This window comes from Pelophylax lessonae (assembly GCF_965119305.1).
Source record: "Pelophylax lessonae genome assembly, chromosome: 1".
Classification (NCBI taxonomy): domain Eukaryota; kingdom Metazoa; phylum Chordata; class Amphibia; order Anura; family Ranidae; genus Pelophylax; species Pelophylax lessonae.
The window spans coordinates 773,437,780-773,462,744 of NC_138768.1; the positions used below are offsets into that span (position 1 = coordinate 773,437,780).

The 24,965-nt window shown below is 40.3% G+C and overlaps 1 protein-coding gene across 2 annotated transcripts in view; it reads left to right on the forward strand.

Moving 5' to 3' along the window:
• LGI2 (leucine rich repeat LGI family member 2) overlaps positions 1-24,965 on the forward strand; it is an 83,079-nt gene that overhangs the window by 9,877 nt on the left and 48,237 nt on the right. Inside the window, exons 2-3 of one of the 2 annotated variants that reach the window (XM_082267893.1) lie at positions 1,365-1,436; positions 20,139-20,210. In XM_082267893.1, coding sequence (XP_082124019.1) covers positions 1,365-1,436; positions 20,139-20,210 — 144 coding nt within the window. The remainder of the gene's footprint in view (positions 1-1,364; positions 1,437-20,138; positions 20,211-24,965) is intronic. The other variant, XM_082267894.1, reaches the window with a different exon arrangement.

Genomic DNA, 24,965 nt, shown 5'->3' on the forward strand with positions numbered 1-24,965 from the left:
TATTGATAACATAGAAAAAGTCCAGAAATGGGTAACAAAATTGCTAAAAGGTTTGAGTGATAAAACATATTAGGAGAGATTTAAACTTAAAGCAGAATTTCACCCAAAAGGGTAATTTCCGCTTGTTTGCATCCTCCCCACTTTTTGGGAGGGAGAGGGTGTATAGTTTTTACAGGTACCCGCTCCAACTTCCAGGCAGATAGTCGCGGCGATCTGTGCAGAAGTTTGGCCCCCCTCCTCCTTCCCCTCCGCAGCCTTCTGGGACACATCACAGTTCCCAGAAGACTGCGGGACCATTCACAAAGCGCAGCAGAGCTCTCATATTCACAGTAGGAAAGCGACTTTGAAACCGGGAAGTTTCACTGCCGGTTTCCCATACCTAAGATGCCAGCGCCTGCACCCAAAGCCAATTGAAGAATCGGCTCGATTGAGGACATCGCTAGATTCCCTGGACAGGTAAGTGTCCTTATATTAAAAGTCACCAGCTACAGTATTTTTGGCTGTTGACTTTCAGTTTTTTGGGGGGTAGCCTGGAGCTCCTCTTTAATATGTACAGTCTGGAGAAAAGAAGTGAAACGGGGGACATGATTAAAACCTTTAAACTCTCCCTTAAAAAAGGAGTGAAAAAAATTCAGGGGGGCAGTATTTTCATTATGGAATCAAGAACACGGGGACAGGACTTCAAATTAACTGAAGGAAAGTTCAAAACTAATCTTAGAAAGTATTATTTTACTGATAAGGGTAGTTGATGCTTGAAATAGACTTCCAGTAGAAGTAGTAGTAAGGGTAGTGAGTCAGTCAACAGTAAGTGAATTCTAACATACTTGGGACAAACATAGATCTATACTCAGATAAAAATGGTAAAAATAAAATGTATAAAATGAGAAATAAAATGGGGCAGACTCCATGGACTACTTTGTTTTTGTTTTTTTGTTGTCACTTTTTTTGTTTCTAAAAAAGATAGATAGATAGATAGATAGATAGATAGATAGATAGATAGATAGATAGATAGATAGATAGATAGATAGATAGATAGATAGATAGATAGATAGATAGATAGATAGATAGATAGATAGATAGATAGATAGATAGATAGATAGATAGATAGATACTGTAGATAGCATTTTAAACTATATTATAAACTATACACAGAAACAGGTTTTTTTTATTTTACAAACATTTTGGAATAAACTCATCATTTCACATGTATGTTCAAAAACTTTTAAAAGACTATAGTTCCCCTTTAATGAACAGCAGCCTAGAAAAGTTCTGGTAAACTTTTGGCATGAAAAACAATTCAGACTGTATTTTCCCCTGTGAAATGCACCCCAGTATGTGACTTTTGTTTGTATCTACTTTTGTAGGAGTCTGGTGAATGGGACATTTTCTGAGATCAAGGACCGAATGTTTTCTCATCTGCCTTCCCTGCAGCTGCTGTGAGTACCGCACTCCATAACAATACACTTACTGAAGCTCCTTTCATTGTAGCTGGCACAGGGCATCATTGTCATTCCAAACACATCACTGCAAATAGTGTTTGGGAAAGTATGTTAGCTGCTCTCCGACTTTGTGCTTTTTCCATAGGAAATTGTCATCTGTAACCACTTCTGTTCTGCTGTATATTTACTAACATATAATATGGGCTGGATTACATACACAGATCAGCCATAACTTTATGACCACTGACAGGTTAAGGGAATAATATTGGTTATCTCATTAAAATGGCATCTGAAATTCAGTGGGATGTATAAGGCAACAAGTAAACAAGTTGCCCCTGAAGTTGTTGTGTTGAAAGCAGACAAAATGGTCATCGTAATTTGTTCTGTATGGGGATGTGTCAACGCAGACTAATCAGGCTGCCCGTGCTGATCTGTGCCCATTGCCAAAAGCACCTACATTGGGCATCAGTACTGGACCACGGAGCAATGAAAGGAGATCGCTTGGTCTGATGAATCATGTTTTCTTTTCCATCATGGGTGGTGTGTGTGCATCGCTTGCCTGGGGAAGAGATGGCACCAAGATGCAGTATGGACTTAAGGCAAGCCGGTGGAGGCAGTGATGCCTTGGGCAATGTTCTGCTGGGAAACCTTGGGTCCTGCTATTCATGTGGCTGTTACTTGGCATGTACCACCTACCTAAACATTGTTGCTGTCCAAGTTCACCCTTCATGGGAATGGTATTGTCTGAACACAACAACAAGTTCAAGCTGTTGACTTGGCCTCCAAATACTCCTGATCCCAATCAATCAAACATCTAATGGATATGCTGGAAAAAAACAAGTCTGATCCATGGAGGCCCTTCCTTGCAACTTACAGCACTTAAAGTATCTCCGTGACTGTACTCTTCGCTGGTTCTTATCCTACCTATCCCACCGCCCCTTTAGTGTCACCTTCAACTTTACTTCCTCCTTTCCTCTTCCTTTCTCCGTTGGGGTTCCCCAAGGTTCTGTTCTTGGACCTCTCCTATTCTTAATCTACACCTCCTCCCTGGGTCAGTTGATTGTCCCTCATGGCTTCCAATATCATCTCTATGCTGACGACACTTAAATCTATCTCTCCACCACCCAGCTCACTCCATCTGTCTCCTCATGCATCACCAACTTACTAACAGATATATCAGCCTAGATGTCACATCACTTTCTCAAACTCAACCTATCCAAAACTGAGCTTATGATAATTCCTCCCCCACGTGCCCTCTCCCCTGATTTCTCTGTCAAAATCAATGGCTCAACTATCAACCCATCCCCCCACGCCAAGGTCCTAGGTATAATCCTGGACTCTGAACTATCCTTTTGGCCCCACATCCAATCGCTGTCCAAAGCTTGCTGCCTCAACCTCCGCAACATCTCCAAGATACGCCCCTTTCTAACCAATGTCACCACAAAGCTTCTAATCTACTCCCGTGGAAATCTCTTGCCTCGACTACTGCAACTCACTCCTATTGGCTCACCTCTAAATAGGCTATCCCCTCTTCAGTCCATCAGGAACACTGCTCCTCCACCTTAGAAATCGCTCGACGTCTGCTACCACTCCCTGGCAATCCCTCCATTGGCTGCCACTCAACCAACAAATTAAATTCAAGATACTAACAATAACCTACAAAGCCATACACAACCTGGCCCCCAGCTACATCACTAACCTGGTCTCAAAATTCCAACCAAATCAATCTCTTTGCTCCTCCCAAGACCTCCTGCTCTCTAGCTCCCCTGTCACTTCATCCCATGCTTGCCTCCAGGACTTCTCCCGAGCCTCTCCCACCATCTGGTATGCTCTACCCCAATCTGTCCGACTATCTCCTACTTTGTCCACTTTCAGGTGATCCCTGAAAACTCATCTCTTCAGAGAAGCCTATCTGGCCCCCACCTAACAACTGTACATTTATTTTCTCTATCAGCACATCCCCCACAGTTTTTACCTCTTGTATCTCTTGACCCTCCCTCTTAGATCGTAAGCTCTAATGAGCAGGGCCCTCTGATTTCTACTGTATTATTGTATAGTATTTGGCGCTGCGTAAACCGTTGGTGCTATATAAATCCTGTATAATAATAATATTGATGGCTTGGTGCTAGATACCACAGCATACCTTCAGAGGTCTAGTGACCTCCCTGCCTCAATGGGTCAGGGCTATTTTGGTGCCAAAAGGGTGACCTACTCAAAATTAGGTGGGTGGTAATAAAGTTTTGGCTGATCGTTGTGTATACAAAGCTAGATTGAAACTTTTCATGGTCTGCACAGAAGGAAATGGGTCCACAAATGTATTCAAGAAGCAATGAAACGGTGACAATGTCAGGAGCCATTTACAGGGGTCATCCCAGTGAACAGCTAAAGTGCATGTATAGCCAAATCCTCCGATTTGGTTTTGGATAGAGAAGGGAAGGACAAGAACCGTCTGCCATAAGATTTACCTTCACTTTCTGTACCACTGACAATGGTTTTACCAGACAGAAAGTGAGGGATATCTGCAACAATGACACAGGCAGACAGAAAAATCTAACCTGGGTACTAGGTTTCCCACAGTTTTTTATTATTTCTGTCTGACTTGCTGTTGGAGTGTTTGCCTCACTTCCTGTTTACTAAAACTTTGTCAGTAGGACAGGAAGTGATAGGGCCTATATAGCCAGGCTTGGGCTCCATGGTATCAGTTTGACATTAGTTTGAGATGTTTCTTAGATCATTCAGAAATCAGTGACAGTTGGATTTGACCTTTCATTCGACTTCCTTCTGAACTGCTCCATTCAGATTTTGCATTCCCAGAGACTTGTAAAGGAATGCAAAACCCACTTGAAGCAAACAAAAACTACACAGGTCCCACATAGCAGTAAAATCTACACAGGTCCCACAGAGCAGTAAAATCTACACAGGTCCCACATAGCAGTAAAATCTACACAGGTCCCACATAGCAGTAAAATCTACACAGGTCCCACATAGCAGTAAAATCTACACAGGTCCCACATAGCAGTAAAATCTACACAGGTCCCACATAGCAGTAAAATCTACACAGGTCCCACAGAGCAGTAAAATTTACACAGGTCCCACATAGCAGTAAAATCCTAACAGGGGTTCTAATCTTCACCACTATATCCAAAACTGAGAAAGAAGGGTTTAGCTGGATACACTTTTTAATTCTGGTGGGTTGATGTGGGTTAATGTACTATGCTGTTATTATTATTTCTCACATTTTTTAAAGAAAGGTGAGGGAAAAACCTTAGAGCTGGTTCACACTGAGGCGACATGACTCCTTACTACTTCGGGGGCGACTTGTGCATTACATTGCACCACGACTTCAGAGCGACTTGCAGGGACTTCACATAATGGAAGTCTATGCAAGTCGCTCTGAGGTCACCCCGAAATAGTACAGGACCCTTTTTCTAAGTCGGAGCGACTTGTGTCGCTCCTATTAGAATGGGTCCTGTAGCGGTCAATGGACCGCGAGGGAGCGCGACTTGTCAGGCTGACAAGTCGCCTGACAAGTCGCGCTAATGTGAACTGGCTCTAAATACACAATTGAAATAAAAAATCTGCGAACTGCCTTAAACTGGCCCAAAAAATACTTTAACTGTGTTCAACCAGTCTTGTGAGCCAAACATTCAAGTAGACAGCATACCTAGGTTGGTGATCTGATTTCATTGCCCTTCAGAGACACAGAGCTATGTTGGATAATCTAAAATTCAGAACCTGTTTTACCCCGGTGAATGTGATGCTTGTAAGTGTTCAAACTAGTGAAATTTCAGTGAATATTGAAGCCTAAACTCCAGGAAAATTTCCAAACGCTTAGTCCAAATACACACACTGTTTTATCTGCAAAATGATTTGTCATTCTGCCCAGCCACTTTTGTGATGAAAACACCTTTGCCAGGCAGTCAGTAGGGAGACACCACGTTTTCATTCAGAAAGTGGACCTGTCAGTCCAGGAAGTAGATGGAGACTCTGGATGATGACTGTAAAAAAGGTCGAGCTGTCCTTCTGGAGAAAAAAAAGCAGATGCAGTTATTATCAGGGAAGTTCTGTGATTTCTGAAATAATGAATACCTTACAGATTACATGTGTGGCTTTAACATGAACAAGTAAATCTGATGCAAGGTCCAATTTCAGAAAAACAATGGTGTCACCCCCACCCTCCCAACCTGCTGACTGGACAATGAAAAAACTGAAACAGTGCGCTCACTTTGCTCTCTGCTCCTGTAAGTATGGTACCCCGGCAGCACATGATCCTACAGCAGAGCCCAATTCGATCTTAGTTTTGCCTTTTCCTCTTCAACTAATGCTAGTTGCATGTAAAAGTAGATGTAATTATTTTTTAAAGGAATCACAACTAAAATAAATTGTGGGTTTGCTATTTGCCTGGAGTTCAGCTTTAGGCCCCTTTCACACAGGGAGTCCGTCAGACGGACTCCGTTTTTCTCAGCGGAGGATCGATCTGCCGATTCCCCGCTGAGTAGGTCCCCCCTGTTCTCTATGGGGGAATCGGATGAGAATGCACCGTGTGTCCGTTCTCATCCGATCCCATCCGATCCGCTGGATGGATGGAAAATAGGGTTTACATCCGTCCAGATTTTACGGATCAAATCGGATGTCAGTGGACATGTCTCCGCTGACATCCGATGCCCCATAGAGATGCATGGGGCATCCATTCAGATCCGCCAAAAAAAACTGAACGGTCAGCCTGTGTGAAAGGGGCCTTAACGTACAGAATCAAAATATTTGGATGTATGTACAGTAAATGCGCAGTGAATGGTCATTATGTTTACAGTAAATTTTCTGTTTCGGTATACAAACCCAATTCCAAAAAAGTTGGGACACTGTACAAATTGTGAGTAAAAAAGGAATGGACTAATTTACAAATCTCATAAGCCTATATTTTATTCACAACATAATATAGATAACATATCGAATGTTAAAATAAAAAAAAAAAAAAAAGTGAGACATTTTGAAATATCATGCCAAATATTGGCTCATTTCGGATTTCATGAGAGCTACACATTCCAAAAAAGTTGGGACAGGGAGCAATAAGAGGCCGGAAAAGTTAAATGTACATATAAGGAACAGCTGGAGGACCAATTTGCAACTTATTAGGTCAATTGGCAACATGATTGGGTATAAAAAAGAGCCTCTCAGAGTGGCAGTGTCTCTCAGAAGTCAAGATGGGCAGAGGATCACCAATTCCCCAAAAGCTGCGGCGAAAAATAGTGGAGCAATATCAGAAAGGAGTTTCTCAGAGAAAAATTTGAAAGAGTTTGGAGTTATCATCATCTACAGTGCATAATATCATCCAAAGATTCAGAGAATCTGGAACAATCTCTGTGCGTAAGGGTCAAGGTCGGAAAACCATACTGGATGCCCGTGATCTTCGGGCCCTTAGACGGCACTGCATCACATACAGGAATGCTACTGTAATGGAAATCACAACATGGGCTCAGGAATACTTCCAGAAAACATTGTTGGTGAACACAATCCACCGTGCCATTCGCCGTTGCCAGCTAAAACTAGATAGGCCAAAAAAGAAGCCATATCTAAACATGATCCAGAAGTGCAGGCGTTTTCTCTGGGCCAAGGCTCATTTAAAATGGACTGTGGCAAAGTGGAAAACTGTTCTGTGGTCAGACAAATCAAAATTTGAAGTTCTATTTGGAACACTGTGACGCCATGTCATCCGGACTAAACAGGACAAGGACAACTCAAGTTGTTATCAGAGCTCAGTTCAGAATGTATGGTATGGGGTTACATGAGTGCGTGTGGCATGGGCAGCTTACACATCTGGAAAGGCACCATCAATGCTGAAAGGTATATCCAAGTTCTAGAACAACATATGCCTCCATCCAGACATCGTCTCTTGCAGGGAAGACCTTGCATTTTCCAACATGGCAATGCCAGACCACATACTGCATCAATTACAACATCATGGCTGCGTAGAAGAAGGATCCGGGTACTGAAATGGCCAGCCTGCAGTCCAGATCTTTCACCCATAGAAAACATTTGGTGTATCATAAAGAGGAAGATGCGACAAAGAATACCTAAGACAGTTGGGCATCTAGAAGCCTGTATTAGACAAGAATGGGACAAAATTCCTATTCCTAAACTGGAGCAACTTGTCTCCTCAGTCCCCAGACGTTTGCAGACTGTTATAAAAAGAAGAGGGGATGCCACACAGTGGTAAACATGGCCTTGTCCCAACTTTTTTGAGATGTGTTGATGCCATGAAATTTAAAATCAACTTATTTTTGCCTTAAAATGATACATTTTCTCAGTTTAAACATTTGATATGTCATCTGTGTTGTATTCTGAATAAAATATTGAAATTTGAAACTTCCACATAATTTCATTCTGTTTTTATTCACAATTTGTACAGTGTCCCAACTATTTTGGAATTGGGTTTGTATGTTTAGGGCACATTTAGCACTATCCGTGCGCATGCAGAGGTGCGGTTTTTTTGTAGCATTAGGTAGGTGCATTGTCATGTGTCAATGTGCATTTCCTATGTGTACTGCCATGCATTTTGATACATGTTCACACATGTTATCAATGCATTTTTTAAATATATAATTTAGGGGAGGTAAATGTTAACAATTGACTAAGGCTTCAAAATATCTGTAGCTAACACATCAAAGCACAGGTTATATGTGCTTTGATGTGACCCATTGACTTCTATGAACCTCACAATGTACTAATATGCAGATAAAAACAAAGATGTTGCATTTCTCAAAAAACTCTGCAGCATTGAGATGAGAACAGACGTTGTCTTTATAATGGTGAACCAAGACACATGCCCAGAGTTTTCAAAGCTTTAAAATTTTAAGGCGGTTTTATGCTGCAGTGCTGCGTCTTGGCCTCAGCATAGGTAAAACACAGTTTACCTGTGGTTTCCCATAGACTTCTATTAGTTCACATGTTTTTTTGGTTTGTATTCTGAAAGCGTACCAAAAATGCAGCATACAAGCTTTTGGTGCAATTGTTTAAAAAACGTACCAAAACTGCAATCTAATAGAAGTCTATAGGAACCTTGGGTAATCTACATGAAAACCTTTTTACAGTTACATGGTGACGGATTATAATACATTTTTAATTAATGTATTACTAACCTTTATAAATGGTTCTGGTTTAACACAAAGTCTGCCTTTTATTGCATATGGTCTTTTATTCTTTTTTTTTTACCATAAAAGATGAATGCACATTTCACTTTAGAAGTATGTATCTAATCACAAATCTGTATAACTGCTTATTCATTAAAATCATATAATTTATTTAAAAACAAAATCAGTTTAGTGTATAGTTACCCTTTATTGTCTTTATACCACCTGCTTTGCATACAATCTGCATTTTAGATTTTAATATAATAATTTATTTTTAACATTACACAGATTGTATTATGAATGTATACTTTATAACAAATGTTTCTCAAAAGTCTAGATATTTTGTGTATATATATATATATATATATATATACGTATATATATATATCTTTTTTATAGTACTGCAACATCATTACAGTGTGCAATATGTCCAATATTCCACACTTTCACAATATTCCACACTGCACTTTCAGATCTTCCAGATCATTTTTAAAATGAAGGTTCAGCCCAGCAGAATTGTGAATGTGCGTGTGTGTGTGTGTGTGGGGGGGGGGGGGGGGGTGTTTGTGGGTAGTAAAGGTATACATTGACCCCAAATCTATTTATCAGTTTCCATTTTTTTAAAGTAAATCATTTTTTGTTGTGTGTAGTAAACATCTTTTACCATAGACAGTCCTTTGGAGTCATGGGAGGAAGGGCAGATTTCTCCTTGCATGCTATTCTAGGGGGAGATCATGACCCGTCTACAGCCAGTATTAATTTGATTCTTATTCTAGGGGATATATTTATTGGCAGCTTCGTATTATGTACCCCAGTGTGCAGAAGGAGTATAATGTGGTAAAGACAAATGATAAAGAACATGAAACATAGCAAAAAGATGAGGTATAGTTCTATTTTTTTAAAGGGAGGGCTAAAGAGCACTGTACTGGGTGCAAGATCAGTAGTTGAACTTCATGAAAGTCTTGTGTACAGGGGCTTTGTTTGCTTCTAAGCTGATTCCCCTTCCCAAATAAGTCAATGTAAATGCAAAACCAACTTAAAGCACTTCAAAAGCAGTTTAATGCAACTGAGAAGCTGCTTCAAGCAACTTAACAGTATCTCAAAAAGTACAAGGCTTTTTTTCTCAGAGAATAGGTAAAGGTACTCCCTCCTTCTGGGTCTCCCCTTGTGTCTGCTTCCTGCCCACCTCCTAGCAATGTCCTTTGGTTCCACCCCCTACCCTTATCTCAGTGCCGCCCCTTTTAGCGAATACCGAACAAAGTATTATTTTTTGGTACTAAATAGTTTGTATGGAATTTGCTAATGAAAGGCAGTAATTGACTCCCTCCATCAACAACAGACCCCCCAACACCCAAAAACAATAGACCCACCAGCAACAATAGATCCCACCCAATAACAATAGATACCCCAACAACAATAGATACCCCAGCAACAATAGATTCCCCCGGCAACAATAGATCCCCCAGCAACAATAGATCTCCTCAGCAGCCATAACCACCCCCCCAGCAAAAAAATGAACTCCCAGCAACAGAAGACCCCAAAAGCTACAATAGAACCCCCAGTAACAATAGCCCCCCCCCCACAACAAAATACCCCCCCAGCAACAATACTGTTGATCCACTCTAGCAACATTAGACTCCAAAAGCAGCAATAGATTTCCCAGAAGCCAGCATCAATAGACCCTTTCCTCAACAGTAGATCTCTCCCATCAACAAATGATCCCCCCTTCCCACCCCCCAGAAACATAAAATTCCCCCTAAGCAACAATAGATTCTCCTCATCAGCAGCAATCTGGTAACCGATAGAAAAAGGAAATGTTATTGTTGCTGCTGAGAGGAGTCTGTGAATCTGAGATAACATGTTTTGGCAGACTTTTGATTTGTACAATGTAAAGTACAAAGTAATCTCAGTGGGCTGCCATCAAGTGCAAACTCTAGTTTACAGTTTTTCAGTTCAATAATAATGTAATCATTAGAGAGACATATCATAACTGGCTTTTCACTACAGAATGCAGTATCTCAATCAATCTGCTCTTCCAGACTCTTTACACGTTGTGCCAGCTGCTCACCAGCGTGTCAGGGAAGGGTATGGGAAGAACCTTCTCTTTTCTGCCAACTCTTTCTGGAGTCCTTTGGCTCTGGAAATGACATCACAGTTCACATAACATCTCTAGCGGTGAGATGGCACTCAAATATGCTACAACAAAAGTATTAAAAGTGGATATGTGGACTGTGGGCCCAACTAGTGTGGTTAAACCATTTGGCGTGATCATAATGCGTTGGTTAAACAGAGTATGTTTTTCATTAACATTAAAATATCAAAGTAGACTTTAACTCCTTACTTTGCATTTTAGTTACATGATTACATCAGAAAACAGTGCCACTCTTTAGATTGATAGTTTTGGAGAAGCATCAGTTAACAGCAAGATAAAATATGGATGTAAGTAAAGCCAGGAATCAAGAGTAGTTGAGTTACATCAGTTGTAGAAGACAATTGAAAGAGGAGGAAATGGGAAAGACAGTTTTGGAGAAGCATAGAAACAGGAATTTATTTTGAATGAAAGGAGATATGTATAGAGTAAATTGAAAATGGGAAGAGAGAGAGAATGATAGAGGAAAAAAAATGTTTTTTTTTTTGTTAAACTGCCACTTTACAGAAAGTAGCAAAATGCTGCACTAAAAAAAATAAAAAATTAGGAAAATAAATTTCAGCTACATAAAAAAAAGTAATTTTTTTTTCATTTGGGTAAGATGCACAGGTTGTCAAGCACCTGACTTCCACAGTAGGGTTAGATGTTATAGTTCCAGCATGAGCTGGCCTTTTACACAGTATATATTTATAAGGCCATAAAATAATTTTTAATTAATTCTGGCTGTTACTGCTCCACGGTGTCTTACTGCTCATTTATTACAGGTGCTGTCAATTTACACAGTACTTTACATATTTATTATACATTCACATCAGTCCTCAAGGATCATACAGTTCAGGGTCCCTAAAGCCTCGTACACATGCACCGATTGTTGGCCGACCGATCGGCCGTCTTTTGTCCAGTGTTGTTGTGTTGGTTGAAATTTGCTCTAGACTGCGCACAAATTTTATCGGCCAACAAAAACCAACTTCAGAAGTGATGTCATGTGTTGGTTTACTTTCCGTGTGTTTTTTCATCTCTGAGCATGCCCAGTCTTGCTTATCAGATTTTTGTCTGACGAAATCTGTACTGACTGACGAACAATCGGCCGTTCTGTTGACGGCCAACAAAAATTTTATAGCATGCACACCAGATTTTGTTCGGCTGAAAAGTCGCAGTCGGTTGTCGGAAGCATCATACTAACAAGCCGACAATCGGCTGATCGGACGTTGGCCGAAAATTCACGGCCAACAATCGGTGCGTGTGTACGAGGCTTTACTCACATTCATACATACACACACAAGGGCCAATTTACTTACTAGCATGGCTGGGCACCCAGAGGGACAACATACAAACTCAGGTCAGGTAGTGCCATGATTGGGATTCAAACCGACAACCCTAGTGCTGCGTGGTGGAAGTGCTAATCACTTAGCCACTGTGCTGCCCCATGTGCTGATGATCTACTCATTGTCACTGCTGCATTGGGACACAGTTCTTACTCCAGGCTTGATGTTGTCTGGGCTAAGCCATGGAGCCTACAATTGCCATTGGCTGTCTAGCACAGAGGTGGAAACACTTTTAAACTCTGATTACATAAACTGGGTTTGGGTACTGCTTAATACAAGCGCTGGTTTACATAGAATGTTTTAATGGTCTTCAACGCTAGAGGGTGTTATTTTTTATTAGTAACTGGGGTATAATGTTTTTTTTGTTGCTAAGCAAAGGAAATAAGTCATTGTTTACACACCCACACTTTACTACTTTCTTCTAAAGCCCAATACACAAATACACACTGCTACTTTTTTTCATTCAACTCAGCGGGCTGAATGAAAAAAAACTGACACTTCAGGTAGGAGCCATTGTACTAACTATCCACTGTTAGTACAGCGATCTCCCTTGCTGTGCTATTGTGTTCTGACAGGGCCCCCCCCAACCACCGGAACACTCCGGTCCATGCCTCCAGCTATTGGCTGAGAGAGCCGATCGGGAGCAAGTCGGCAGACCTTTTTCAGTTATGCACCTTTGAGAGAGGTCGGCCGAATGGCTGGCTTCTGTTGGACCGGCTGCAGTACACACGAGCTGAATGTTGGCCGTCATTCGGGCCGTGTGTACAGGGCTTAAGATTTAGTGCACCTATTCGCTGATAAAAAAAATGTCCTGCCATCAGGACAGATCCCCCACAGCAACTAATTCAATTGTAAAAAAGTGGGTGAGGGACAACAGGTAAAAATACAGTGACTGAGCAAATGGACAATGCACACTGGATATGGTATATACCTGAAAATGCTTTAATAAATGATCCCATATATATATATATATATAGGGACTTTAAGGGCAGACAAGACACAATATGATAAAAAGTTTAACCGCTTGCCGACCGCCGCACGACTATTTACTGCGGCGGTCAGCCCCTCTCACAGGCAAAGCGACGTAGTACTACGTCACTAGCCTGTGAGGGTCTAGGGAGCGAGCGCGCGCCCCCGGAGGTGCGCTCCTGCTCCCACGCGGTCACCGACCCCCCCCCCCGCGCATTTGCCTGGCGGACCCGATGTCCGCCGGGCACTCGCGATTGTCCGTTACACCGGGAGAAAGGCAGGCGGCTAATGTAAACAAAGCCGCCTGTCATTCTCCCCTGTGTAAGAATGGAGATCAAATGGTTCTGCTATGTAGGACCGTTGATCTCTGTTCGTAGAAATCAAGCCACAGCCAATCACAGTTAGAATCACGCCCCTAGGGACACACTTAACCCCTCCCTCTCAAAAAAAAGTTAACCCCTTCACTGCCAGTGTCATTTTTACAGTAACAGTGCATATGTATAGCACTGATTACTGTAGTAATGTCACTGGTAACCCCAAAAGTGTCAAAAATGTCAGTCAAGAGTACGATCTGTCCGCCGTAATGTTGCAGTCCCGCAAAAAAAAATCACAGATCACCGCCATTACTCGTTAAAAAAAAAAAAACAACAAAAATGACAAAAATCTTTCCCTTAGTTAGTAAACGCAATAACTTTTGCGCAAACCAATCAAAATACGCTTTTTGGGATTTTTTTACCAAACATATGTAGCATAAAACAAATTGGCCGAAAATGTTAAAAAAAAATTTGATTTTTACATTTTTTTTTCTGGGAATTTCATATAAAAAAATTTGAAAAATATTATTATTTATGCAAAATTATTGCTCTTTTTTTGTTTATAGCGCATGATCAAAAAATCGCACAGGTGATCAAGTACCACCAAAAGAAAGCTCTGTTTGTGGGAAAAAAAGGACGTCAAATTTGTTTAGGTACAGCATCGCACGACCGCGCAATTGTCCGTTAAATTCACGCAGTGCCGAATCGCAAAATAGCCCCTGGTCAGGAAGGGGGTAAAATCTTCCAGGGCTTAAGCGGTTAAACATTTATTGAATCATATTAATATATATATATATATATAACGTACAGTATTGACACAAATACAAAAATATATGACAACTCACATAGATGTAAAGTTACACATCCTGGTTGTGTTGAACATAAGAAGTGCACTTGTCTGCATAGCACCCGACACATTTCAGGTTCGTACCCTTCATCAGGGATGTATCATAAGGAGATTGTATGCATTCATATTTTTTCTGTTGGTAGAAGATGTTGGTATCTTCTAACAACACAAACAGATGCTGGTATCTTCTACCAACAGAAACAATATGAATGCATACAATCTCATTATGATACACCCCTGATGAAGGGTACAAACCTGAAACACGCCATGTGCTATGGAGACAAGTGCACTTCTTATGGTCAACACAACCAGGATGTGTAATTTTACATCTATGTGAATTGTCATATATTTTTGTATTTGTGTCAATACTATACGTCATATATATATTTTAATATGATTCAATAAATGTACAAACTTTTTATCATATTGGTGTCTTGTCTGCCCTTAAAGTCCCTATATATATGGGGGAACATTTTGAACATGATTTAAATGCCACATGACATTTATGAACGTCTTGTCCAACTAGTTCAGGAAACTCCTAATAACCTCATCAATTATTAATTATACATAGTAAATATAAATCCTTTGCACATTACTGTCAGTGGTATTTGCCTTACCAACCTTTTTTAATATAAATTTTACCACATTCCTCATGGTATTTCTGATATTGTGGGTATATAATGGGATGTTTTCCAGGCATAGCATTTTTAGACACCTGCTGTTAACATTTAATATAGCTCATTACAGTAAAAAAAAAAAAGAAAAGAAAAGAAGAGAACTAATGTATCATATGAAGACTGGATCTCATTAATCACAGCAAAACCATTCGGTACTAGGAAAATATGAGTGCATTCTGAGCATATACCATGGAACACAAAAAGCTGCTGATTACACAGTTTTAGGGACAGATGTAGTTTATGATTTGTAAAGTGTATATTTTATGTAAAATATGTATTTATTTTTGGCATCCTCAGCGAAAATACATACATGGCAAAGCACTTCCAGTATGAAGCTACATGTATGTTATTACAAGGCTCAGTTCCAGTTTACAACCTTTACGCTAAATACAAAGAGGAATAGTGAATTAATAATACTTGTGATATAATCAGATGCTTCTTAAAAAAAACATAAAGTCCACAACTATGCAAATTTTATGTAAATATATTGTGATAATTCTCCCTGCCACCGAGATCTGTGTTGTACAGGGTGCTCACTCTTTCTTCTCCTTTCGTGCCATTAAATGAACACATCCATGTGCCACCACGATGAGTGCTCCCCTCCTTATAGTTGGGTTCTCACCTCAAATGATGTGACCTTGTACCTAAGCTCCATCTAAGAAAGCCTTTTTACCTCTCCCCAGCCTGAGGATGAGTATCTGTTTAGCCCCAATACGTATTGCCACCCGGCGACTAGGTAGAACCTTCTTCCAGGAGTGTGGACTGACGGCTTCAAGAAAAACGAAGAGATTTCCAGTCACAACTTACCAACCAGCCAGCGACCAACCGAATTGCACTGTCTAACAGTATGCGTTAAAAACAGGGGTTTGGTTGCACACATTTGAAAATACATGCGTAAGCTGCAGGCCGCGGCAAGGCACCCTGTAATCTGCAGTCCCTAACTCTACAATTTAAAGAGTCTCTACAATGAGAGCACATGCATTTAATGGGATAGATGGAGGACAGGTGACTAGAGGGAGCCCACCCCTCCTTAAAGGCACAGGGTCACACTGAACATCGCACAATGGCGGCAAAGGTGTCAGTGCATTGCCTGGCTCAATATAGATATCAACGATAATGCAAAAAGTGGTCACCCCCCTCCACCTATAACTGGTCTTAATGGTAAGGAGCACTGGAAGGGCGAACGCAGATCAAGAAAAACAAAGAGATTTCCAGTCACAACTTACCAACCAGCCAGCGACCAACCGAATTGCACTGTCTAACAGTATGCGATAAAAACAGGGGTTTGGTTGCACACATTTGCAAATACATGCGTAAGCTGCAGGACGCGGCAAGGCACCCTGTAATCTGCAGTCCCTAACTCTGCAATTTAACGGCTTGACGGCACAAATGAAACCGCTGTTGGAGGATATTTTGCATGTTTAGTCTGGTGCGCTGGAAGCACCAGCAAAATGTGAGTACTTATACTATTGTTTTTAATAAAGATATGGTATAAGCACCATTGAGTTCTTTCTCCATATGTGCAACAATACTGTGGAGGAGTGGAGTGAGGAGACAAGCAATATGTATTGGGGCTAACTGGATACTCATCACAATATATTTACATAAAATGGGCATAGTTGTGGACTTTATGTTTTTTAAAAGAAGCATTTGATTATATCACAAGTTTTATTTATTCACATGTTACCTCTAGTATAATACACTTGTCACAATTGAGGTTCTAACAGTTGTTATCATTTATTTATTTATTTGATTGTTTTATATGATATTATTTAGCGCAGCCATAAGGTTTGTTTTATACACGTCAGAATGAGATGGCGATCAGTGCTTGCAGCTGGCTTGATTGAAGTAGCATGGGTTGTATTAGCTCGCAGGAGTCTTTGATATTTACAAAGAGGAATAGTGTTTACCTTAAAGTACAACAGCCCATAGATTTATCCGTCTTTTTTCTTTCAACCAGCAAGTTGAATGAAAACAAATGGCTCAATTCCCCCATCCAAACACTTGATGTGGACAGCGGAATTCTCCACGCTGAGCTATTTTGACAGTGGGGAGACTTGACTGCCATCAGTCATTATCTGTTATAGCCGGCAACGCTGAACAAGCTAAAAAAACCGACAAGGCGGTTGTATAGAAGTAGATCGATAGATCAACTTTTGTGCAACCACCCTACCAATACATGGATTGAAATTCGGCTGGTCCTTGCTGAACTAGCTGAATTTTGATCTATGTATGGCCTGCTTAAGACTCTATGCAAACAGTACAAACATACCTTTATTCCAAGTTTGTAATAATAAATAAATAATGACAACCTATCTTAAAGTGATTTTTAAGCCACTTTTTTTCTTTTTATAGCTCCCTCTATTAGATAACATTAAGCTCCCCAGTGGATCTCATTTATAAAAATATGCTGTATAATACCTTATTTACGAGCGCCACTCAGCACTCACATGACTGCCGGCTGGTCTCCTCTCCCAATCTGATAGCTGCAGGGCGAGGTGCTGGGTATCCCCCGCTGACGTCAGCCAGGACAAGGAGCTGAGAGGAGGAGACCGGCAGGCAGTCACGTGAGCGCGGAGCGGTGCTCGTAATTAAGGTCTTATACAGCATATTTATATGGATTAAATGCACTGGGGAGCTTAATGTTAAATAAGAGAGGGAACTATACAAAGTGAAAACAGTTTTTATTACAGCAGGAGGGGAGGATTGAGGAGCTTACAGGCAGCGAGGGGAGGGGGGAGGAGGACAGAGAAGGACACAGAAGACAAAGAGCAGGGCTGCAGGTGACGGAGGCATGTACACTGACCTCGGTGTCAGGACTCAGCAGCTATAATATACCGTGGTCAGTTTACATAGGGCAGGGTACAGCCAGGCACGATTAGCCAGGTATTACAGGTGTTACAGGGGGCCAAATTACACTTACACAGCACAAGTACTGTGCTGTATAACATGATTTAAAGGAAAAGGATCTAAATTTTTTTTTCAGGGTAGCAAACACTTTAAAAATAAAACAGAAGCCTTGCAAACTCTCCCGTTCTGACAGAATCCTGGCTAAATACAAAAGGGAAAATTTTGGAATTTTTTATTGCCAAAGCTTTCCTACCCCTTCGAGCCTCCTGCACATTCCTTTTAGCCAGTGAGGTCCAATAAGAATGTGTAGGGATGAAGTGTCGGAGGTTTGCCTGTCAAACGTGGCCGGGATGCTGCCATTTGGATGGCTTCTGCAGGCATGTGCACACCTCTATTGTATAGTTTTATGCAACCCTGAATGTGGCAGTATTGTATACTATCATAACTCCCAACTTTCTGAAATGATAAAGAGGGACACCTTTTAGCACACAGTATGTAGGCAAAGGACACATCCTTGCCATGACCCCAGTCCATGGATAACAAAGATATAATATGCAGAAAATGATTATATTGGCTTCTCAAAATAACAAATGCAGTAATATTGAGGTTGGATAAAAAGATTTTGCAGCATAACACTTTTGATAATTAAATAGTACATTTGTATAGAGATATAAACAAAAGACCAAAAAAGGGACAACTAAGGCTGCATGAGGGACCAAGGAGTTTGGCCTCAAAAGAAAGACAGTCCCTCTAAATGAGGGACATTTGGGGGCTATGTACTATTGGTTTATTCTCACTGCATTTTGGTTGGTATTCCCCCATAGCACAGAGCTTTATTAACCTAATGTAGAACATTTTATGTCTACGGTCTGATTTTGCCCATATTTTATGTGGTAGGCATGTAAACGCTTGCGCATGCTTTGCGTTTTAATGGACATAGCCATATTCACCACTGCTGCTTAGTGAATTCAGGGCCAGGTAGGAGAATGAAACAACATGTAGAGATGCATTTCATCAGTCTGCTGTTTGCCTTTTAGAGGTAGAAATATTCTAAGAAACTTTCTACACTTCACTAAAGGTTGAACAGAATGCAGAGATGTTTGTGTGTTACATTGCCTTTGGAGATACACTCTTCTGTACATGAACAGTTAGCACTGTGGTCCTCATTAGGAGATATAGGATACAAACCTGGGATCCCTGGGGCGGGGGGGGGGCTGGGGTTGGGCCTGGCGTCTCAGGTAAAGGAAAAGGAATTGGCAGCACTCCAGGTTGAATCAAAATCCAGATTTATTGACTGGACATCCAAATATGACAATCGTGACAAGGTAGACACGTTTCACACACTGACTGTGTGCTTAATGATTAAGCACACAGTCAGTGTGTGAAACGCTTCTACCTTGTCACGATTGTCATATTTGGATGTCCAGTCAATAAATCTGGATTTTGACTCAACCTGGAGTGCTGCCAATTCCTTTATCAAGTTTTCATGGAGGCGAGCCGGGGCATGCACCGGTGTGAGTCATCAGGCAATTACACCACCTTGAGCAGTGAGTTCTTGTCTTTTCTGGCGTCTCAGGTGCCAGGAGGCAGCAGAACGTCTGTGGCTGGTATCTGATCTAAGATGATGAGCTGGACCATACAATTATGCAAATTTCATCCAGTTCCTAATGAAGCTGCTAAAATTCACTCCATGGGTGGCCCTATTGCTACCCTAATACCCAACATCATTTAATTGAAAAAAATAAAGGAGCAAAGCTGCAGGTTTCACCCTAAAAGACTTCTGAATGGGTAAGTATCTCCATTCAAGGCAGCATCTTAAAATAATTTTTTAACAGTTTGCGAGATACGCAATTGTGTAGGGATGGGAATGGGAGGTGGGAGAAGAGGACCTCAAGAAAAGGGGTAAAAAAAAAATGACATCACTTGAAGCAACCCCTATTTAGCCTAATTTGTGATTGTGTGTACTGCTGAAGAACAGGCACTCAACTGTTGATAGTCCACTATGAGCCACAAGCAGGTGCTTTTGGTTGGGGACCACAGATCTGCACCACTTCTTTTGCCTGGTTTGCAATTAAATACATATAATTGCTATAATACTGTTGGGTCATCATTTATGAAAGTAATGGGCTGCACATTTTCTACATTACCTTATTAGAGAAAAAAGCTTAATAAACAAAACTCTATTTACATTCTCTTAAATGACATTTAAAATGGAGCATGCCCTCATACATCAGGAAAGCAAGGCTGCCCTATTTCCTGCTAAATAGCTTCCTAAAAGCATTAATGGTCTGTGTCAGCTTTAAGCCGCTGCAAGTTGACTCAGCAGCAAAAGGTAAAATATTGCACTCACTGCATTGCTACAGCGGTCAATAGATTCAGCATGACTAATTCTGAGCATCACAAAGTCTGGTCCACTTCTAACCTGCTGTCTTCATTTTCAGCTTGCTGAATTCTAACTCATTTACTGTCATACGAGACGATGCCTTTGCTGGTCTCTTTCACCTCGAATACCTGTAAGTGCTTCACTAAATGTCGTATGCTGCATTTGATTTTTTTAATCCTGCCTTGGTCTTCATTCTCTGGCCTGTGCAATGTTATAAACAATTTCTACAGATAATCCTGTGCTCCATGATTATGGAAGCACATAAAACATATCAATTCTGTCTTGAATTTGAGATGTACTGAATAATATTACATATGTCAACATTTGGTCTTTTTCAATAAAGAGTTCTTATTCCGAAATATATTAATCTATCAACAGAATTCACCTTGCTGAGATCAGACCAGCAAAAGATGGATTTTGATTGGTAGTTATTAAAGAACATATGTGGAAAACAAGGGGATTTTTAAGGTGCCACAAAATCAAATCACCTAAATTCTATAAAAACATCAAATTTTATTTGGATACAAAAATTTTAAAAGCAATAGTTTGATAAAAAAAAACTTCACAGAAATTCCATGTGGCTTTTGGTGTATTATAACTTATATAGTGCAGCGCAACTGAACCAATATGTGATAAAAATCCTTAACCTTTTCCAAACAAAACAATATTAATATTAATAAATCTCAAATTATAAAATGTAAAACCAATTCCTTTAGATCCAAAACAATATTGTATATATAATAATAGTCCGTAAAAAAAAAAAAACATGCTTCTCCACCAACAGTGCTCTTCAGTCAATTATTCCATTTCCAATATTGAGTGCACCACCAACAATAGGTGAAAAACCTGCTCACCTCATTACAAACCACAGGCTTATCATCACAGCTCCTGCAGCTCCCTCCGGGATGGTCACCTCTCCTCTCTCCTGGGACTTGGCACTCATTTTGCTTATACTGTATACTATAAGCAAACCACATGTAATAAAAAGACAATTGCATAGTGCTCTCCGTTTCAACACTTTATTAAAAGCCCCTTCTTATAAAATACACTTAAAGCAAACAATACAAAAAACGCTGCAGTGGCAGTGTGACATCACAGGCTCGGCTCCTCCCTCCTAGACATGTAGCGCCCTCTCATTGGGCTTCCTCAGTAGGTTTGTTTGCTTGTAAGTGTATTTTGGTTGTGGGAACTTTAATAAAGTGTTGGAACGGAGAGCACTATGCAATTGCCTTTTTATTACATGTGGTTTGCCTATGCTATATAAGCAAAAAGAGTGCCAAGTCCCAGGAGAGGAGAGGTGACCACCCCAGGGGGAGCTGTGCCTGTGGTTTCTTATATGAGATGAGCAGGTTTTTCACCTATTGTTGGTGGTGCGCTCAATATTGGAAACTGAATAATTGATTGAAGAGCACTGTTAGTGGAGGAGCAGGTTTTTTTCGTGGACTATTATATATACAATATTGTTTTGGATCTAAAAGGACTGGTTTTATGTTTCATAATTTGAGATTTATTAATATTAATATTATTTTGTTTGGAAGAGGTTAAGGATTTTTATCACATATTGGTTCAGTTGCACTGCACAATAAAAGTTATAATTGGTTTAATTTTAGTGCGTGAAATCACTGAAGCGTGTTTAGCTAGCAACTGGGAATTTATATAGATTTTTTACTTAATTTATGTATATATATATATATATATATATATATATATATATACAGATTTTGTGGTATCACAAGTGGAGGTTGCACTGACAGTATTTTTTCACACATTTTGCTTTTGGTGTATGTATAGTGACTTCAGCGCAACATGTTTCGCCAATTGGCTTCCTCACAAGACCTCTAAAGTACTGTATACATGTGCCACCATGTGCGCCTGAAGGTGTTTAATAACTCTATAAGAAAAAAACATATTAATACATAGATTTAATCATCGCCAGAGGAATATCAAAAAGCCGTAGGAGGGGTAGGGCTCAAAAACATCAACCACTCGAATTAACATAAGAGGGTAATTATGCTTAAATAATCCTGTGAAGCTGCAGATTCAAATCACCTTCCTCCAATTGTAAGTAAAACCCCAAACATGTATAATGCTGCCCCCAATGAAAGCCATTATTGTGGTATTCAGCAAAATTAAATAGGAGCGTGTGGATAGGGTTTAAAACAACGTCCCTTGTGGCTCTGTATTATACATGATTGGGTCTTTCCTTAGAATTAGAGCATGGCGATTAGAATCTGCAGCTTTACAGGATTATTCAAGCATGATTACTCTTTCAGGTTGATTTGAGTGGCTGATGTTTTTGAGCCCTACCCCTCCTATGGCTTACTGATATCCTTCTAGCGATGATTTTATTTATGTATTATTATGTTTTTGGCTTATAAAGTTATTAAACACATTCAGGCATCTGGGTGGCACATGTATGTAGTACTTTAGAGGTCTCCTTTAGAGGTCTCCTGAGGAAGCCATTGATTGGAGAAACATGTTGAGCTGAAGTCACTGTACATACACCAAAATGGAATGGAAATGTAAATGGAATTTCTGTAAAGGTTTTTATCATACTATTGCTTTTAACCTTTTTGTACCCAAACAAAATTTGATGTTTTTTTAGAATTTTGGTGATTTAATTTTGTGGCACCTTAAAAATCCCCTTGTGTTCTACATATGTTCTTTAAATATACTTGATGGGATGTGGTGCCTTTCATCCTCAGATGCCCAGCAATTTAACACATTAATTGGTAGTTATTGCACTAAATAGAAGGCTTTATTGAACAAGGCTTTTTGTTACAGTTAAACACTACAATCAAAGAAGAATTCCAGCTAAAGCTATTTTTTAGTTTTGGTTAGAGAGGGGAATGGGTAGAACATGTTGTAGGTTTGTATTGCTGCCTGTCCTACGTGAGCAGAAATATACATTTTATTGGTGAATTCTCTCTAATGAGGCACATGTTTTAATATGAAATTTGCAGAGTTAATCATCTGCAAATTGCAAAAAAGAATGGCACAAAATCGAATGATGTTAGGCTTTTTTCTTTCCTTGTCAAATGTTTTTGATTCAAACAGAATAGGGTGAAAATACAAAAGATAAATATTTATTTAATAGGATCATCAGTTCTACTTCTATCTAGTGGCCATAAAGTGGTATTTTCCCCAAACCACTCTTTTTTAAAAATAAATAAATATTATCCAAACTGGAGAAAAAAAACCTTTAGAATGTTCGATTTTATCCCATTCGCACAGAATGCAGTTTCACAGGATAAATAGCTCTGCATACTTTTTTTTTTTATAAATATGCCCCATAGTTCAGTAACAGCTGTCTTCTTTAGTGAGGCAATTTAAGTAGAGATCCTACCCAATGGGGACACAGCAATAAACCTGACAAAGATGCAATAATTTTCCCCATTCTATCCAAAACGAGCCATTAAATACAAGCTTTAAAAAGGGTCTGACTCTGTACCATCAGATAAAGTAATTCATTTGTACATCATTTTCTGCAGGTTTTGATATCCTTCTTTGTAGCTTTTGTTATTGTTATGTTTTTATCAAGGAAGTCATATTCTCTTAAATCCCCAAAAAAATCAATTAACACTGAGCAAAGAAGGAATTTTGGAATTAAAAATATGCAGGAAATCTTATACAAGCCAATAAAATGTTCCAAATGTCACATCTGATAGCCTTAAAGAGAACTTGTGGCCATGATATTGACATTCAAGTATTTACTTATTCTTAACAAGCAGTATATAAGCTTTAAAGAAAGCCGTGTGCTGAAGTCCTTCAAGTTGTTCTGTCAGGAGTTCAGCTCACCCTGCTCTTTCCTCCCTAAGCTCCAGCTTAATGGCTGCTGCTGATATATGGAGAGTTGAGCAGCCGAGAAAACTACAAACTACTTCAGTGATTCTGAAGTTGAAATTTTGCATATATTGCTCCACAGTGCCTGCTGCCACAGAGGTAATTGAGGGCTTCTTTAAGCTGGCTTCATACTGAATTTGGAGCGGCTCACAGCAGGGGGTCTGATCATAGGCATCCGCAGGTAGGGGCAAGGGGGGGCAAATGCCCACCCCGGAATCACAACTTCCCCTTTCAAGTGGTTGTTAAGCCACTTTATACCATCCTGTTTGGTCTGTTTAATAATCCTGTGTGTCTGTGTTTTAAAAAAATAAGCTGTTCTTTACCAGTTTTCAGAGGGCTGAGCGCCTCTCAGGTGACCCGTTGGCTCTCTCCTCTCCCCACCTGACAGCTGCATGCAGCGGGCGGGGCCGAGGATTCCTCACTGATGTCAGTCAGGAGGGGAGGGGGAGAGGAGGAGAGAGGTGGCGGGTCACGTAAGTGGCAAGTGGCGCCCTGAAAACTTGTCAAAGAATGGCTTATTTTTATAAAACACAGACACAGCGGCACACAGGATTATTAAACAGACTGTAGAGAAGATATGGAACTTTAAATAAAACTACAGCAGCAGGAGGGGAGGGGGCAGGCACTGACACAGGAGCAGACAGGCAGGGAGGGAGGGGGTAGAGAGGACATGGGGAGGACAGGTGAGCTGCGGATGATGGAGGCACGTAGACTGACCAAAGTGTCAGGGCTCAGCAGCCATGGTATACCGTGGTCAGTTTACAGAGGGGAGAACATAGCCAGGCAGGATCAGCCAGGTATGTTAGGTGATAGAAGGGGCCAAATTACACAGCTAAGCACTGTGCTGTATAACATGCTTTAAGGGAACAGGATCCATTTTATTTTAGGTTAACAAATGCTTTAAAAATAAATGCTGCTGTTTGCTCTTTAAAAATAAATACTCAAAATAAGTATGACTAAGTCCCTCCCCTTCATGACATTGTTGAAATGGGGTGGAGCATGGGTGACCTTAAAATGTTGCCCCCCCCCTGAAAAAAGTTCT